The sequence below is a fragment of the Crinia signifera genome, chromosome 1 (assembly GCF_055691185.1).
Source record: "Crinia signifera chromosome 1, ASM5569118v1, whole genome shotgun sequence".
Lineage (NCBI taxonomy): Eukaryota > Metazoa > Chordata > Amphibia > Anura > Myobatrachidae > Crinia > Crinia signifera.
In genome coordinates this window covers 480,056,143-480,073,329 of record NC_139217.1, presented here as the reverse complement: position 1 = coordinate 480,073,329, position 17,187 = coordinate 480,056,143, and the positions used below count along the sequence as shown (strand labels likewise).

Genomic DNA, 17,187 nt, shown 5'->3' with positions numbered 1-17,187 from the left:
ACTGCAGCGGGGTCGGTGTTATTGCGGTTCCTGTATTATATACTCTGCTGTACGGTATAATCTCCTGTATAACACACTGCAGCGGGGACGGTGTTATTGCGGCTCCTGTATTATATACTCTGCTGTACGGTATAATCTCCCGTATAACACACTGCAGTGGGGACGGTGTTATTGCGGCTCCTGTATTATATACTCTGCTGTACGGTATAATCTCCTGTATAACACACTGCAGCGGGGACGGTGTTATTGCGGCTCCTGTATTATATACTCTGCTGTACGGTATTATCTCCTGTATAACACGCTGCAGCGGGGACGGTGTTATTGCAGCTCCTGTATTATATACTCTGCTGTACGGTATAATCTCCCGTATAACACACTGCAGTGGGTTGGTGTTATTGCGGTTCCTGTATTATATACTCTGCTGTACGGTATAATCTCCTGTATAACACGCTGCAGTGGGGACGGTGTTATTGCGGCTCCTGTATTATCTACTCTGCTGTACGGTATAATCTCCTGTATAACACGCTGCAGTGGGGACGGTGTTATTGCGGCTCCTGTATTATATACTCTGCTGTACGGTATAATCTCCTGTATAATACGCTGCAGTGGGGACGGTGTTATTGCAGCTCCTGTATTATATACTCTGCTGTACGGTATAATCTCCCGTATAACACACTGCAGTGGGTTGGTGTTATTGCGGTTCCTGTATTATATACTCTGCTGTACGGTATAATCTCCTGTATAACACGCTGCAGCGGGGACGGTGTTATTGCGGCTCCTGTATTGTATACTCTGCTGTACGGTATAATCTCCTGTATAACACGCTGCAGCGGGGACGGTGTTATTGCAGCTCCTGTATTATATACTCTGCTGTACGGTATAATCTCCTTTATAACACGCAGCAGTGGGGACGGTGTTATTGCGGCTCCTGTATTATATACTCTGCTGTACGGTATAATCTCCTGTATAACACGCTGCAGTGGGGACGGTGTTATTGCGGCTCCTGTATTATATACTCTGCTGTACGGTATAATCTCCCGTATAACACACTGCAGTGGGTTGGTGTTATTGCGGTTCCTGTATTATATACTCTACAGTCCGTCTGTGCAGGCTGTAGAAATGGCCGCTCCGCGTGTTTGGGCCACACATTGGTAATTTTGCCTGTAACGTCACAATGTCCAGCAGGTACTCTGCAGATAGCAGGCCCCGTTATTACCCTGTGGCTTCCCCTCTGCAGCAAGCTATACTCAATCTCTCTCTCTCTCTCTCTCTCTCTCTCTCTCTCTCTCATACACACACATATATAATATATTGGGTTATCTGACCGTCGTCCTGCCGTATGTTATATGGCCCATAATAGAAGGGAAATTTATTTATTCCATTTTTAATATATTTTATCTGGGATTTAGGTTTTTGTCTGTATTCCTTGATCAGATGCTCCTGTTGCAGGGGGGACACGCATTATGGAACTTTGGGGGGGGGGGGGGGTGTTATGGTGGGGGGGGGGTACAGACATTACGGAGGAGGGCTTGGGGGGGGGGGCATTACGTAGGGGGGGAGGGAGGTGCAGACATGCTTTGGGGCATTATACAGGGGTCACGCACAGGAAGCAGAGACAACGTGGCTGTCCTCCTTTTACTGTGCCCAGTATTCCACCCGCTTATGAAATCCCACAGTTTTAGGTTTTAATTTGTTTATTTATTATGTTTTGCTGCTTTATGTTGGTAGACACTGCGCTGGGGAGGAGCCTGGCGTGCACTAAGTCCACCAATCGCAGCTAATAGTGCTGGACAGACCCCTCCATTCCCTGAGCCTCCTGGGATGTGGGTGGAGAGATGCTCAGCACCATCTCTGTATATGACACCTGTATGTGCCCTGTAATAAAATGCTCCATTTCCTGTCTCCTGTGTATTTGGCTGACTCTGGCGATCCCTGGGTCTGAGTCGTGTTCATGAGGATGTTTCTATGGTATCCAGATATGGTTTGCTGTCCCTAAGCGGTGGTTGTCCTGCTATCCTTTTACTTCAGAGAACAGGGTTAGGTGGGAAGCTCCACCTATGGTTGATGTTCCATGTCACAGCTCACTAAGAAGACTCCTCTGCTGGTTCCTGGATCCTGCTGATAGATGACTGGAAAAGGTGGCGGGCAAGTGGCACACTTCATTTCACTTTCAGTAATAATAAAGGATTGGAACCAATGTCTAGAGTAGGCATTTCTCAGTTAACAGTGGTCTTATTCCATGGTAATAGCTACTGTATATAGCTTAGAGATTTGTACCACGGAGCTAAATGTCACTTCCAATCTTATATATTAAGATTGAAACAGATAATCCAGTATTAAACGCCTGTTACTCAATTCACATGTCCTGTGTGTCTCATCATACAACAAAGTTGCAGTTTAGAATGATATTGTAACGTTCAGGGATTTGGCACTATGGCACCACCCTACAATACAAAGAAAAGAATGATGTCCTGGCATACAGTATATAGCACAGTACAGAGCTCCATGCAGGTTTAATCTAGGAGTGCTACGTGTTCAATGAAAGGCAGAGAAATGCCAATCTTATATCTGCACACCACTGAGTATCCCCACACAAACTGCTGACGTGCTAATAGGGTTATATATCATGCAGGTGGTCCCATCTGCAACTTGCTCGCCTATGCGTGCGGCAGTGAGTGCAGGATAGATATACAAGATTAGACACCCACGCTACTATCCTGACCAGGCTGTAAGGTAGCCTGCAGGATGTCTGTGTGTGAAAGAGACACACCAGTGATGTGTGGGATCGCTCAACCCTAATAAGGGCTGTGGGACCACGCGCTGGTCAAATCAACATCCGCTCACCGGTGTACGCTTCGCAGAGTAGCTTCATCAGGGCTATTAGTGGAATCAAAGAGGAGTGGAAGGTCTTCCATTCACTGGGCCAAAACTAGACAAATAGATTTCTCAGGCAACTGGAGGAAAATCTACTTTTTCCCGATGGCATAAAAATACCCTTTTTTTTTTTAAAAGAACACATTCCAGTTCACCTTAAAAAGATGTTGAATGCAAAATGGTGAAGCATGGCGAAAATCATGCTGAAAGCAGTTCTCCATCCTAGCATTGAATACACTCTCTGCGAATCCCAGTGAAAACCCTATTGAAATACACCAGGGAATTGCAGCGAGCATGAAACTGAGAACTGGCCGCCATTCCCTGGTCGCTTTCGGCGAACAGTGAACATTGAATAGGGTGAATCAGATTTACATTGAAAAAGACTCACCGCAAGGAGTGAAAAAAGCCAGATTCGACGGAAAAAAACGATGAATCGGGTGCCTTGAATACTGGCCAGTATGTTTGGAGAGGAAGATGAGATGAGTTATAGTTTAAGAAAGCGCTGGGACATCCAAGAAAAGATAGCGGAGAGACAGCTGGAAATACGAGTGAGGAGATCAGGAGAGGAGAGGTAGATTTAAGTATCATCAGCATAGATGTGATATTGGAAGTCGAATGAGCTCACCTAGAGATGACGTATAGAGAGAGAAAAGGAGAGGACCAGGAACAGAGCCTTGGGGAACACCTACTGTCAGTAGAAGTGCAGGGGAGGTGGAGTCATGACTAGAGACAGAAGGAGCACTCAGAGAGGTAGGAAGACAGCCAGGAGAGAGCAGTATCACGCAGACCAAGAGAGTGAAGGATTTGGTGGAGGGGGTGGTCAACAGTGTCAAAAGCAGCAGAAAGGTCAAGAAGAATACGTAGAGCACAGGTCTTCAACCTGTGGCCCTCCAGATGTTGTGGAACTACATATCCCAGCATGCCCTGAGGGTTTTTAGCATGCTCTTCTAGGAAAAATGTGGCAATGCATGTTGGAACATGTAGTTTCACAACATCTGGAGGGCCACAGGTTGAAGACTCATGACGTAGAGAGTAGTGGCCTTTAGATTTGGCACCATGAAAATCACTGTAGACTTTCGTGAGAACAGTTTCAGTGGAGTTGAGTAGATGGAAGCCGGTGGTGGAAGGGAAGGTTGTGGGAGTGGCTGGTGGAAGGGGAGGTTGAAATGGGGTGGGCACCAGCAGGCCCCAATGTCTCCTCCTCTTCCGGGTGTTGGCCTTCCTCCTCTGGGGCTGGCTCCTCCCGGGCTGCCTCCTCCCGGGCTGCCAGGCGTGCCCTTGCGCGTGCTGAAATGTTCATGTTGGTGGCATAGAAATCAAAATTTGGGTTTCATAAAATTGAGGGATAGAAAAATTCACATTAGTCATGCTCATAACCTTACAAATTATAATTTCTGTTATATTTAATACATTTATCATGCTAACTAATTGATATGCTACACCCAAAAACAGAGGGACTACATATACCCCCCATATACACCCCATATACCCCCCATATACACCCCATATACAACCCATATACACCCACATACTCATGCACATATTTATAAAAACTACAGAAATCATTGCTAACAAACGCAGACATATTTGTAAATATATACTTACATTGGCCAATATGGCGGCGAATTGTGCTTAGCAGCACTGGCTGCCGCCGCCGTAGGTCAGACCAGCGTCACTCCACTTGTCCCAGGCTTCTGCGGACGCCGGTCCGGGCGTAGATTAAGCGGCGGGCAGCGTTATACGCCCGCCGCTTCTCATTATTTGAGACATCTGGGCCCCAGGTGGCGGTACATGACTTGGACCAACGCCAGCAGCTCTTCATTAGAAAAGGGGTTAGCCCTTGATGAAGACATATTGGCAATGGCGCAGTTATTAATTGCAGGTACATATATAAGTTTTGGTGGTTGCTGATTGGACGAAAAGGTAGTTTTTGTATTGTTAACTTTATTAATCCATCTTACATTAACAATATGTATGCGAATAAAAACTTTCGCGGAGCGTTCCGATATGCATACCATAACATACATTATGCTTTCAATGTAGAGTGACGTACTGTATGTACAGTGTGCGAAAAATTATACACGCAACCATCTACTAATACACACGCTGATAACGCACATACAACATGTTGGTGTATGACAAATTCATCCTCATAACAAATGTAAGGAAAGCATTGTAACGTTGGTATGTTTTTAAATGTGATTCAGAAAGCATACACGTACTCTAACAGATACCAGCTGAAAACACTCATGTGTTTGAGTAGTAATCAGCGTTAATTAGCAGACCCAGGCGTCCGCCGTCATGCGGTTTCTGTAGGGGTGGTCTGAGGTGGCGGTTGGCGGCCGCCTGTTTTGTGTCCGAAAATGAACGGTGTTTTCGCCGATCGTGCGGTAGTAGCACCGTACATTTTTGGTGCACACCCCCCTGTATGCCCATGTTTACGCCCATTTTCCCTCATTATTTCGGCCGCTCCCCTCAACACGCCCCTATGCCGCCCACAATGACCGTACTCTCACGTACAGGTTTTTTCGCACGGAAAGACCCGTCCGTGAGCGTTGTGGAGTGGTCGCGCCTGCGCATTGGAGATGGTACGCATGCGCAGATAAAAAAAAAACCCGGAACGTACGCGTACGGCCCAGCCGCACGAACCAGAATAAGGCCCCAAATGAGCTTCCATTCACATGGGATGGTGAGGAGGTCCACTGGGAGAGACCAAGAGAAGATGTCCGGTTAAGGAGTTTTATGGCAGAGGTTTCTGTGGGAATGTTGAAGTCATTTGAAGGAGAAAGAGAAGAGTTTGCACAATGGATGCACACCAAAGAGAAAAACATTAAAGAGAAAAATATTTTTTTAAAACTCAGACTTTTATTAATTAGTTAGGATAAAAAGAGAAGAGGACAACGTCCTGATGCGAACTTTTAGCGGTACTTGTGTATTATCGCATCGCATACCATAAGGCATACGATGGTATGCGATGCGATATCGCGCAATGTTGTACGATGGGATGCGATTAAAAATTGTACAAGCACCCTAATGGGTGCATACAATGTTAAATGCACCCCCACGCCACCCCCCACTATAAACGTGAACCCGAAGCGTGGCGAGCGCAGCGAGGCCGCGAGGGGCGGTGGGATGCGTCCTACGACCTTTTCATACCCCCAGTATCCACGTCGGCGTGGTGTTGATTTTATAAATTGTGGCGAGCGGACGCACATAACTTCACAGGTATATGCGTCCCTTCGCGGGGCTCGCTGCGCTCACCACACTTCGGGCTCGCTGCGCTCGCCACACTATATGAAATCGACGTGGATAGTGGGGTATGAAAAGGTCGGAGGACGCGTACCGCCGCCCCACGGGGGGCTCGCTGCACTCGCCAAGCTTCGGGCTCACGTTTATAGTGGGGGGTGGCGTGGGGGTGCATATAACATTGTAAGCACCCATTAGGGTGCTTGTACAATTTTGAATCAAATAGGGGTGTAAAATCGCGACGCATCGCATGCCATCGGGTGTATGGCATGCAATGCGATAAAAACATTGCGCGATCAACATCGGGGGCGCCGTTATAATACACAAGTACCTTTTAGCATATAGGATCGCACAGGCTGACCACCTGTGGCTTGTGAAAATTTTTAAGGGATTAAAACGATTTGAGACCTACATACACAAAACATTTAATATGAGGTGGCAATGCACGAAAGAAAAAGAATTATGTTTACAGGGATTAAAAGAGTTTCCCTTACACTTGTTACTGTTTTTTGGTGCTGTAACTTTTTTGCATTTCACATGGGTTATAAACCTTTATTGTTCAGCATTATTCGGGAAGTATGGTCCCTATGGGAGGAGAAAGTCTGGTATCCCTTACTTGGGATTTGATCCTCATTCACAATAGGTTTATGCCAACAAGAAGATCTTATTTTTGCTTAAAGTGTTTTTCACTTGTTAACACTGTGATTTTTATCACCTTTGTTTGGTTATAAACCAATGATTCCTGATATGACAGGATACTTTGGTGTTTTATAGTGAGTGGTTATTTATGTGATAACTATCCTATGAGTCTATTGCCATCTGGTGGGTATTTCCAGAAATGGCATATAATCTATTTTCATATTAGTCTCACTGTGCAGGAGTAATACTTTATCACTTGGTATTAAGATATACTTTGTATCAAAGTCTCCTGTGCTCAGGGGCTGGCTGACAACTTTAAGCCTAGGGGGCAAGTCCAGAGCACTGGCCCATAAGTAACAGCGCATTGTTGATTCCTGGAGATCCACCCCCCCCCCCCCCCAACCGGAAAAATAAAATATTGCGGCAAATGGGCGGAGAATAATATTCAGAGCTGCAAACAGCAGAAATCATTTGTGACCGACACCTGCTTAGGCTGCTTGTGCCTTTGAAGTTTCTCTGGGTCCGTGCTGCGGCTCCCCGCTGCCCCTGCTTAATTGTGCCGCGGCCACAGGCTCCATCCTCGAGTCCCCATCCTCCACCCGCCAGATCCACCGCATTAGATGGGTGGGCGGTGTCATGACATCCGTCACTCCCAGGAATCAGGAGGAACAGGCGGCCTGGCCCTCCTCCACGTGTCCCCTTCCGACGGTGCTTCCGCCGGCTTGTCGGCGGTCACCCGGGGTCCCCGCCGCCTGCCCGCAACCCCCCCCCCCCCATCCTAACCCTGTCCGTCTCCCTGAAGCGGAGACGGACAGGGTTCGCGTCGCCCCGGCGACGGATATTGAGACGCGCGTGAGATGCACGCGCGGCTCAGTCAGATGGTTAGCCAGGCTGCTGGCGGTTCGCCAGCGCTGACGTTCTGGCGATTCGCCAGCAAAGAAGAAGCCTGCTCCATCTGTATTTACTTTCCAGCATTATTGTATCATTATTTGTACTTAAGACATTATTTGCAACATTGTAACAAGTGGTTATGTCTACACGTGTTTCACAGGCTGCTTCAACAGGACCGCAAGCCGATTTTCACTTGCCCTTTCGAATGAGGCTGTTTCCGCCCTGGCTCCAGGCGTGCCACCCACGTGACCGGCATCTATCGTCATCGGCCCGGTCACATGGTTTCTGTCAGCCAATCGCGGCTGTCTGGGGCTTACTGTTATCGCCCCAGACTCTGTATACTGCATAAGTTTCATTTTTTACTTTATGAATAATCCGGTTTTTATTACTGTGACAGTCAAGACATAATCACTAGTTTATTAGCACTTTTGGTACTTGTGTATTATCACGGCGCCCACGATATTAAGTCGTACTATATATAATCGCATCGCATGCCATACACCGGATGCACAGCGATGCGATGCAATTTTAAATTGTATAAGCCCCCTATGCGATTTTTAATTGTATAAGCACTCTAATGGGGGCTTACAATGTTAAATGCACCCCCACTATGAACGCCAACCTGAAGCGTAGCGAGCCCGCGAGGAGCGGCGGTACGCGTCCTCCGACCTTTTCATACCCCCACTATCCACATCGGCGTGGAGTTGACTTTATATAGTGTGGCGAGCCACCGAGCCCGAAGCGTGGCGAGCGAAGCGTGCCCCACGAGGGGACGTGTATTACTTTACATGTATTCCGCGTCCCCTCGCCACGCTTCGGGCTCGGTGGCTCGCTGCGCTCGCCACACAATATAAATTCAACTCCACGCTGACGTGGATAGTGGGGGTATGAAAAGGTCGGAGGACGCGTACCGCCGCCCCTCGTGGGCTCACTGCGCTCGCCACGCTTCGGGTTGGCGTTGATAGTGGGGGTGCTTTTAACATAATAAGCACCCATCACGTTTAATTATGTTTTAGGGGGCACTTTTAACATTGAAAAACCCATTAGGGTACTTATACAATTTTAAATCGCATACCATTGTATATGCAATACAATGGCATACAATGTGCCATACAATGCCATACAATGCGGTGGTATACAATTTAAAATTGTATAACATCGCCTGTCATCGCGTAACATCGCATACCTTATGGTGATGTATGATCTGTGTAGCAAGTACAGTTGCATTTGTTGTACTCTGATAGAATGTGTTTCTTTATACACAGATGCAACAGTAGTGTTCCACTCCTCTATGTCTATCGGCCCCATATCACTTTCCCATTTCTCCTTTAAGTTTTCGGTACTTGTTTCCTAGCACGGCGCCTGCGATTTTAATTGTATCCATCGGGTCCAAAAAAATTGCGTCGATCGCATCAAAATCGGAACCAATGTAAAATGGTCCCTGAGACCCCAATTTTCATTGTATACCCACCCTGATGGGTCAAATGCCCCCCCATTGTTAACGCCACCCCACGATGAACGGCAACCCGAAGCGTGGTGAGCGCAGCGATCCTGCGAGGGGTGTCGGTACGCATCCTCCGATCTTTTCATACCCCCACTATCCATGTCGGCGTGGAGTTGACTTTATATAGTGTGGCGAGCGCAGCGAGCCACTGAGCCCGAAGCGTGGCGAGCGGAGGCGCATTACTTCACAGGTATTGCGCGGCCCCTCGTGGGGCTCGCCACGCTATATAAAGTCAACTCCACGCCGACGTGGATAGTGGGGGTATGAAAAGGTCGGAGGACGCGTACCGCTGCGCTCGCCACGCTTCAGGTTGGCGTTCATCGTGGGGTGGCGTTAACAAGGGGGGGGGGGGGCATTTCACATGTAAAATACCCAGAAGGGTGGATATACAATGAAAAATCGGGTCCATTGGCCCATTTAACATTGTTCCCTATGTAAAATCGCGTCCATTGCATCGCATGCCTTAACTTAAGGCATGCGATGGACGCGATTTTTTAATTGTCGGGGAAAAGGATAAAAATAACCCTGAAATCGCGTCGGTCGCGTCCATCGCATACCTTAAGTTAAGGTATGCGATCACCTGCGACGGGCGCCGTGCTAGGAAACAAGTACCAAGTTTTCTAACCCTTCTTCATTTTTCGCCTGTAGTAAAAGATTGTAGATTTTTGACACCTTTTTCACCTTATTACCTTCTGTTAGAATATTTTTAATTGGGGAAACCCCAAATTCTGGGAATAGTCCCTTAAATTGTGAGCTTAATGCATTTCTCAACTGAAGAGGTAATATGGCAGTAATGAATATTGTTCTTGTAATTGACCGCCCGTATAACCAATGGGGGATCTCCTTTTAACACTTGGCCCTTTACTAAGTTTTGTAATGGTGTATTACCACCTCCTTTCTGCAGAATTACTTCCTTTATCCCTTCATTATCTGCTGCTCCATCCATCCACCCCACCAGTGATATTATTTGCACCTTTCTCTTTCTTTCCTCTTTAAAGTTTCTAATTTAATTCTCAGACGTGCATTTTTCCATATAAATGAGGAAAAAATACTGTTTATTTTTCTCAAGAAGGACTTTTTAATATGGCAAGGTGCTTGCTGCAGTACGTAAAGAAATTTTGGCAGAATTACCATTTTTAAGAGATTGACTCTGCCTATTGTAGTTAACGGTAATCTGCCCCATTGTTTTGTTTTATCGTTTAAATAGGACAGTAGTGGGTCTAAGTTCAATTTTATATATTCCTTAGGGTCCCGAGAGATCCATATTCCCGAATACTTAAACGCTTCAACATACTTTAGGGGTACGTCTACCTGAGGGCAAGCCAGGGTCCGAGACCTAACCGGGAGGATGCTTGATTTCCCCCAGTTTATCCTGAATCCTGAGTGGTCACCAATTTTTCTATCTCTCCCAACACCACTGGCACGGATCCCACACCATCGGCCAGAAAAATCAAGAGGTCGTCGGCATATAATGCCACCACATCTGATTTCCTGCCAATTCTAAATCCATTAATTCCCGAATGGTTGCGTAGGACACAGGCCAGTGGTTCAATCGATAGAGCAAACAGACTGGGGGATAGTGGACATCCCTGCCTTGTCCCTCTATAAAGGGAGAAAGGTTGAGAAACACCTCCGTTGATGGACATTCTAGCATTTGGTGCTGAATATAATATTTGCACCCACTTAATGAATTTGGGGCCTATCCCAAATGAACTCATTACCGCCCAGAGGTAAGGCCACTCGATAGCGTCAAACACTTTTACCGCATCGAGCGACATCACCACTGGGCATGGGTTCTCCCTTCACACAATCTGAAGATGAGTATAGAGTTTGCGAAGATTTAACAAGGTATACTTACCGGGCATAAAGCCAGTTTGATCACTGTGTACAACCTCCTCAATATATCTATTCAGTCTTATTGCTAATGCCTTGGCCAAAATCTTGGCTTCGGTTCGGTGGAGATTAAGGAGATCGGCCGATAGGAATCTAATAGCATGGGATTTTTTTCTGCTTTCATTAGAACCACAATTTTTGCTTCTAACATTGATCTAGGGAGACTATTTTCCTGAAAAGAGGAATTGAGTGTTTTTAACAACATGGGAGCTAACACTTATGAGTATTTTTTATAAATTTCCCCTGGTATACCATCTAACCCAGGTGATTTCCCACTTGGGAGGAGATTAATGGCATCTTTTATTTCCTGCAGCCTTAATGGGGCTTCTAATTCCTCCTTACTTTCTATCGTAAGAATGGGAAGTTTTATATTGTTCAGAAGATCTTCAATTTCTGACTGGCTGCGTGATAGTCTAGATCAGTGGTAGCCAACCCTAGCCCTCGAGAGCTACCAACAGTTCACATTTTCCAGACAACCTAGCTGCTGCACAGCTGCACTCATTAATCACTGACACATTTTAAAAGATCCACAGATGGAGCCAATTAGCTCACTTGTGATTCTGGCCCTTATTCTGATCGGTGCGGATATTCCCGAATTGTTATGGTGCGGGCCGCACGCAACGCTGTGCGGCGGCGTGCGGGCATCGTCCGTAGAAACGCCCACGTGTCCTCCGCATTCGGACGGGCTCACTCTTTAAGAACAGGGCGTGTGTACGGACGACATACAAACCGTGCGTGTGCGGGGGAAACGTACAGATTCTTGCACGGTCTTCCCGCACAAGCACGCTCTTACCGCACAAGCACGGTCTTACCGCGTGAGAACGTACGGAAAGTTGTCCGTACGCCCCGATGCGGAGTATTTACGCACAATCCCAAACAATTTTGTACTGAGTACACACAGCGATCACATGACCCACTTAGGCTATTAGGCAACCTCCAGAAAAAGGGATTGTTAGCAATTGCAATCAATTAAATGCTCATCTATACTGACCCACATTCATGACACACATTAACCCTTACAGCATGTGACCCAAACATACATCTAGATACACTATGTACATTTTGCTTATTTTAAACATTTTAAACAACTTACACATATACTTTAGCATGTTAGAAAAAAACACTGACAACTTTCAACTTTAAATAACGATTTATTCAAAAATAACTTGTCCCAACCCAAAATTTAAAATTCCCCATCAAGTATGCGGTCCATCTCAACAATCATTTGGCTCATCAGGCCTCTCAGTCTCAGGAGGGCCCCACGGCGACCCTCCTCTGCTTGGACAGGCTCATCTGTGGAGGAAATTAAAAATGAAAAAGACTAATGCTATTCATGCATACATTTAACATAGTCAATGCTACATTTTAAACATGCATTCTGCGAGGTGTGTGTGTATATATATATATATATATATATAACTATATATATATATATATATATATATATATACACACATATCTACCTATATATATGAGACATACACCTATACATACAAGCATACATACTACATGGAAAGCCTGATTTTGGCCCTCTACCCTTTACTCTGTAGAACACCTCACAGTCATACTGCTCCTTCTCCATCCAACCCCACCCATGACTAAGCTCTGAGAAGCATGCCACGCGCTGCACCAATCACAATTCGGCAAACAAAGTTCAGTATCTGTTATATGATGGAGCCTGGCAGGGGAGTTACACAACTCTCAGGAATGCTCAGTACATTTGTGCAATCAAGCATGGCTTGCCTGCTGATGGTCTGCTCCAGAAATCATTGTCAGAATGCCAGTTAGGGGAGGCTGCAGCACTAACCCACTCCCATGCTCAAAAGCATTACTAACACCAAATCAACACACAATTATGGTGCAAAACATACATGCAGGCCGCAGGGGGTGGTTAGCTAGAGGAGGGCCCAGGGGCACTGACCACTTGTTACTCCAGTCTAAGCCACGCCTGTCCATACTCCATTTATGCCATACTGAATCTAGTTTACAAAGATCAATCACCAGTAAACTCTACTCACCTATATGAGGCTACAGATAGTATGCAAGCAGCAGAGACATGTAACCCTTACATGAGCAAGTCATCACTTTCTTCCAGGATACAGATTAACTACACAGGTTCAGTGGCACTTAAAATCGACATGAAAGCCATCCTCACAACCTGTGTCATTAATATGTGTCCTGGCTGAAAGGGATGGTTTGGCCACCCTATCTAACCCCAAAGTGTGTCTGTTGCTATCCCGTTTCTTTTGTCATTTTATAGTATTGTAAAAATCAATTGAATCACCAGTGTTACATAGCAAATAGTACATGCCAAACGGATAAATAAATCCTTATGTATACATACCAATTCCGGCCGCCTGGACAACCTCATCGGGCTCCACCTCCTCCTCAGGGGCCTCCAATGCGCCATCCTCGGCCTCGCTGACGTCCTCCACGGGTGCCAGTGCCTCCACAGCCCACCCCTCGTCATCGGCAATTTCCTGGGCCCCCTCCTCCGGCCTCCCTTCCTGCGGCTGGTCCTCCAGGGCCACCGCTGCCTCCTCCTCCTCCATTTCCTGCGCCCCCTCCTCCGGGCACCCTTCCTGGGGCAGGTCCTCGAGGGCCACCTCTGCCTCCTCCCGGGCCTGTCTTGCGCGAGCACGTGCTGTGTATGTGAAAAATCAAAAAAGTGCCAATTAGTGGTAATTACTATTAAGCCTTATCAAGCTATAAATGCTAAGGTTAGAAGTACAGATAATTGTACAGGCAAACAGCTCCTTAGTGGCCTTTACAAAACACAGCCTGTAACATGGCAGGTATGCTGTGACATTTGGGCCATTGTAAGCATCACAAGCATTAATCCTCCCCAATAACATATTTTATGACCATTACAGGGTGTCAAACAGGAAGTAGCACTCATATATTGTATGCCATGTTTAACTCATGGATCAGGCAGGTTACCTTATTGGTTGAAATATGGTCATGTCAGCAATATTGTATAATTGGGCATTTAATGGGTAAACACTTACATCGAGCAATGCTGGCCCGTATTTGCTGGAGCTTATCAGGCTGGCGCCGCCTGAGATCAGACCATCGCCGCTCCAGCTGTGCGATGGTCCTGCGCACCTGGGTGCGCGCGAATATGCGCCTGCGGGCCGATGCATATGCCTGGCGCTTCTGCCTGTTTGTAATAAAAGGGCCGGCACGCCCCAGCCTGGTCTCCATAACGGAGACCAGAGTTCGCAGCTCCGCGGAAGAGAATGGGGCTGCTCTCCCATAGGCCGCCATCTTAGCAATGGCACAAAGCAAACAATCATGTGCTGTCATTGGTTGATCAGAGTGATATTTGGTATTAACTTTATTGTTCATTTTTACACTAACAGCGTGTATGCGCCTGAACTGACGGCTAACCCATTGCATCGCACACCCATCCAAAACAGTGTAAAATAAGATGGAAACACATTATATCTAATCTATAACATTCACCAAACATGGGTCTAAGCAACAGGTGAAATAGTCTGCATCTCTAGACACTTACACCTAACTCCACAAGGTACTAAACAGCTATTTTATAATGAAGGCAGACCTTTTCCCAAAATTAGGCCATGCTGCCATGTGTACACTTACCTTCTACTGGGCCCTACTACAGAGGTGGAATGAAAAGTAGCTAGCATCTAACCTGAATGTGGAGTGCTTTCACATGTGATTTGGATGGTAGCACTGATTACTTGTGGCTAAGTGGTGGACTGGATTGACATATGTAATGGGTAGTGTCAGTTGTACTACATAGCAAACAAGTGCACAGTACAGAAGTACATTCAAATATACATGTCATGTCTGACCTCAGTTGTATTTGGTCATTGGTGTTGGAATCTGCATTTAGCAAATAAATCACACTTACTGAGTTTGCCAGGTTTTCTGGAATTATTTCGCCACACCAAGGGGCGGGTCGTATGCGCCGCACGGTTGACGCTGGGGTACGGAACGCGGCCGTACGGAACGCAGCTTGCAGCTGATTAACGCCAATTACAGAAATAGTATTTAAAGTGGTCCTAGAAAGGCAAACACTTGTTGCAAACATGCCAGGCTCAGACTCTGAGGAAGAGCAGGTGGTGCAGAATCTGTTGTCCCGCATGGAGGCCAACACCACATATGTACCCCTCAACCCAGAGGACCGAGCTGGCCCATCAACATCAGGCCAATCAGCAGCTGGGCCATCCTCAGCAGAATCATTGGGAACACAGCAGGTGGCTTCCCAACAGAGTAGCCAGCCCAGCACTTCAGGTACAGCAACCGGTGCCCGTGGCCGTGGCAGTGGCAGTGCCCGTGGCCGCAGTGGGGCAACACGGGAACCCACAACACGAAACATGGCATATGAACCGCGGGAGCTTGACATCCTGGTGACCCGGGCACGTGATTTAATTGAGTGTCCAGCGGTGAAGTTGACACACACAAGGAGATGGAAGATCTGGGAGGAGATAACGGCGGAGATTAATGCAGTGGCTCCACAAGTTCGTCAGACGGAGCACGTTAAGAAGAGGCAAGTACATGTGTGTAAAATTTGAGTAGGACAAGTCCAGTAATGTTTACATTCAATATTAGATGGAGTTGGGCAATGGGTGTTCACGTTGCTTGGACGCACAGACATGTTGGCCATGACATTGAATTGATAGTTATTGGAGGGTGACTGTTTTTGTATCTTCTAAGGATTGGTTTGAAAAAAGAATATAGTAAGTGTGGTGTCAGTAGGCACATTTTGTATTATGTTTCAGATTGCAATGGGTGCTACAGCAAACATGAGGAGTTACATGTATTAATATGTACACTTTGATTGCAGGTGGCACGACTTTAAAGGCAACCTCAAGAAGAAATTGACCGAGCGGTGGCAACACAGCCAGACCTCTGGGGCTGGCCCCATGCCTGCCAAGCTGGAGCTCACCCCCCTGGAAGAGATGGCCCAGTGCTGTATAGCAGTGGAGGAGGTCCGGGGGGTGAGCACTATAGACAGCGAGTCCCCAGCGGAAGTGATGGCTTCTACTCTAGAAGGTAATTATTTGCCAGGCCATAAGTAGATGTTTAACATTTTGCATGGAATGTGTGGTAATTTCAATTTTCTTGTTCAACAGCATCGCCACCGCTTGGTCAAGATTCTCTTGAGGAGGTTGTGGAGTCTGTGCCACCTGGCCCCAGTAGCAGGCCCGTGCAGCAGCCGCCGGGATTGTCTGCGGCTGAATTGTCCATGTGGGGCCGTGTGCTGGATAGTATTGTGCAGCAGGGAAAGTCGGCATTCGAGCGGGTGCGTAGGGCCGAGGAGGTGCTGCAGGGTTTGACCAGCAGCCAGCAGAGTATTGCTGCGAGCCTGCAGGCTATGAGTGCCAGCCAGCAAGCTATGGCTGGCAGCCACCAAGCTATTGCTGGTAGCCTGCAGGTGCTGGCTGATCAAGCCCTGCGGCAAAACGACCTCCTCCTCCGCCATAATGAACTTATGGTGGAGCTAGTTAACAGCAATAGGGCCCTAATGTCACCCGCTTCGGGTGCATTACCATCCTCATCACTCCCTGCTGCCAGAGGGGGAAGAAGATCCACCCCCTCCCCAGCACGTGCTCCACATGAGCCACCATCGGACTCTGGCCGTGGACGAGGCCGAAGAGCTGCTGCACGTGGCAAGGAGCCTGCCAGGGGCAAACGTGCTCGCAAATGAACTTGTGTCCCCATTAATCTCCTCCGTTATGTCTTCCCAAATCTTCCATTGAGCTGTGTGTCAGCATCCTGTGTCCAAATCCGTGCCCAGGGTCACCACTTTTGCCCGCGGTTCAAATGTCATGTTTGGTTCCTCTGTTGCCCTGTTTCAGTGTGCTGTACTTGAAGTGTTGCTGCTGTACTTTTGTTGTGAAGCCACCTGATGTGTTCCCAATGATTCTGCTGTGGCTATTTATTCTTTATTATTTTATTTGGTCCTGGTATGGTACCATTTGTTTTGTTATGTATTTTAAATTTTTGCCTAAGTTTGTTTAATAAATGTTATTTTGGCCCCACAAATGTCTGTATTAATTTAGACATGCAGAAGTGGCATGTGTATTAGTATTAATATTATTAAGTTGTGTGCTTTATTTGCAATGTTAAAGTGTGTGACAAGTGCAGCATGTAATGTTCCCTTTAAG

At 46.9% G+C, this 17,187-nt stretch overlaps 1 protein-coding gene across 1 annotated transcript; it reads right to left on the bottom strand.

Annotated features, from left to right (window-relative positions):
- Positions 1-12,054: 12,054 nt before the first annotated feature.
- LOC146024918 (uncharacterized) lies at positions 12,055-14,586 on the bottom strand. Its single transcript, XM_083155487.1, has 2 exons — positions 13,392-14,586; positions 12,055-12,340 (listed from the first exon to the last, which is right to left on the bottom strand). Exons 1-2 carry the CDS (start codon positions 13,597-13,599, stop codon positions 12,231-12,233), a joined length of 318 nt encoding a protein of 105 aa, XP_083011613.1. The 5' UTR covers positions 13,600-14,586; the 3' UTR covers positions 12,055-12,230.
- Between the last annotated feature and the right edge of the window lie 2,601 nt (positions 14,587-17,187).

Excerpts from the sequence above, each read along its gene's own strand:
- LOC146024918 (XM_083155487.1), bottom strand. The coding sequence starts at position 13,599 with ATGGAGGAGGAGGAGGCAGCGGTGGCCCTGGAGGACCAGCCGCAGGAA. Across the intron at positions 12,341-13,391 it reads TGTCCAGGCGGCCGGAATTG|ATGAGCCTGTCCAAGCAGAG; the intron begins GTATGTATACAT and ends TTTCCTCCACAG.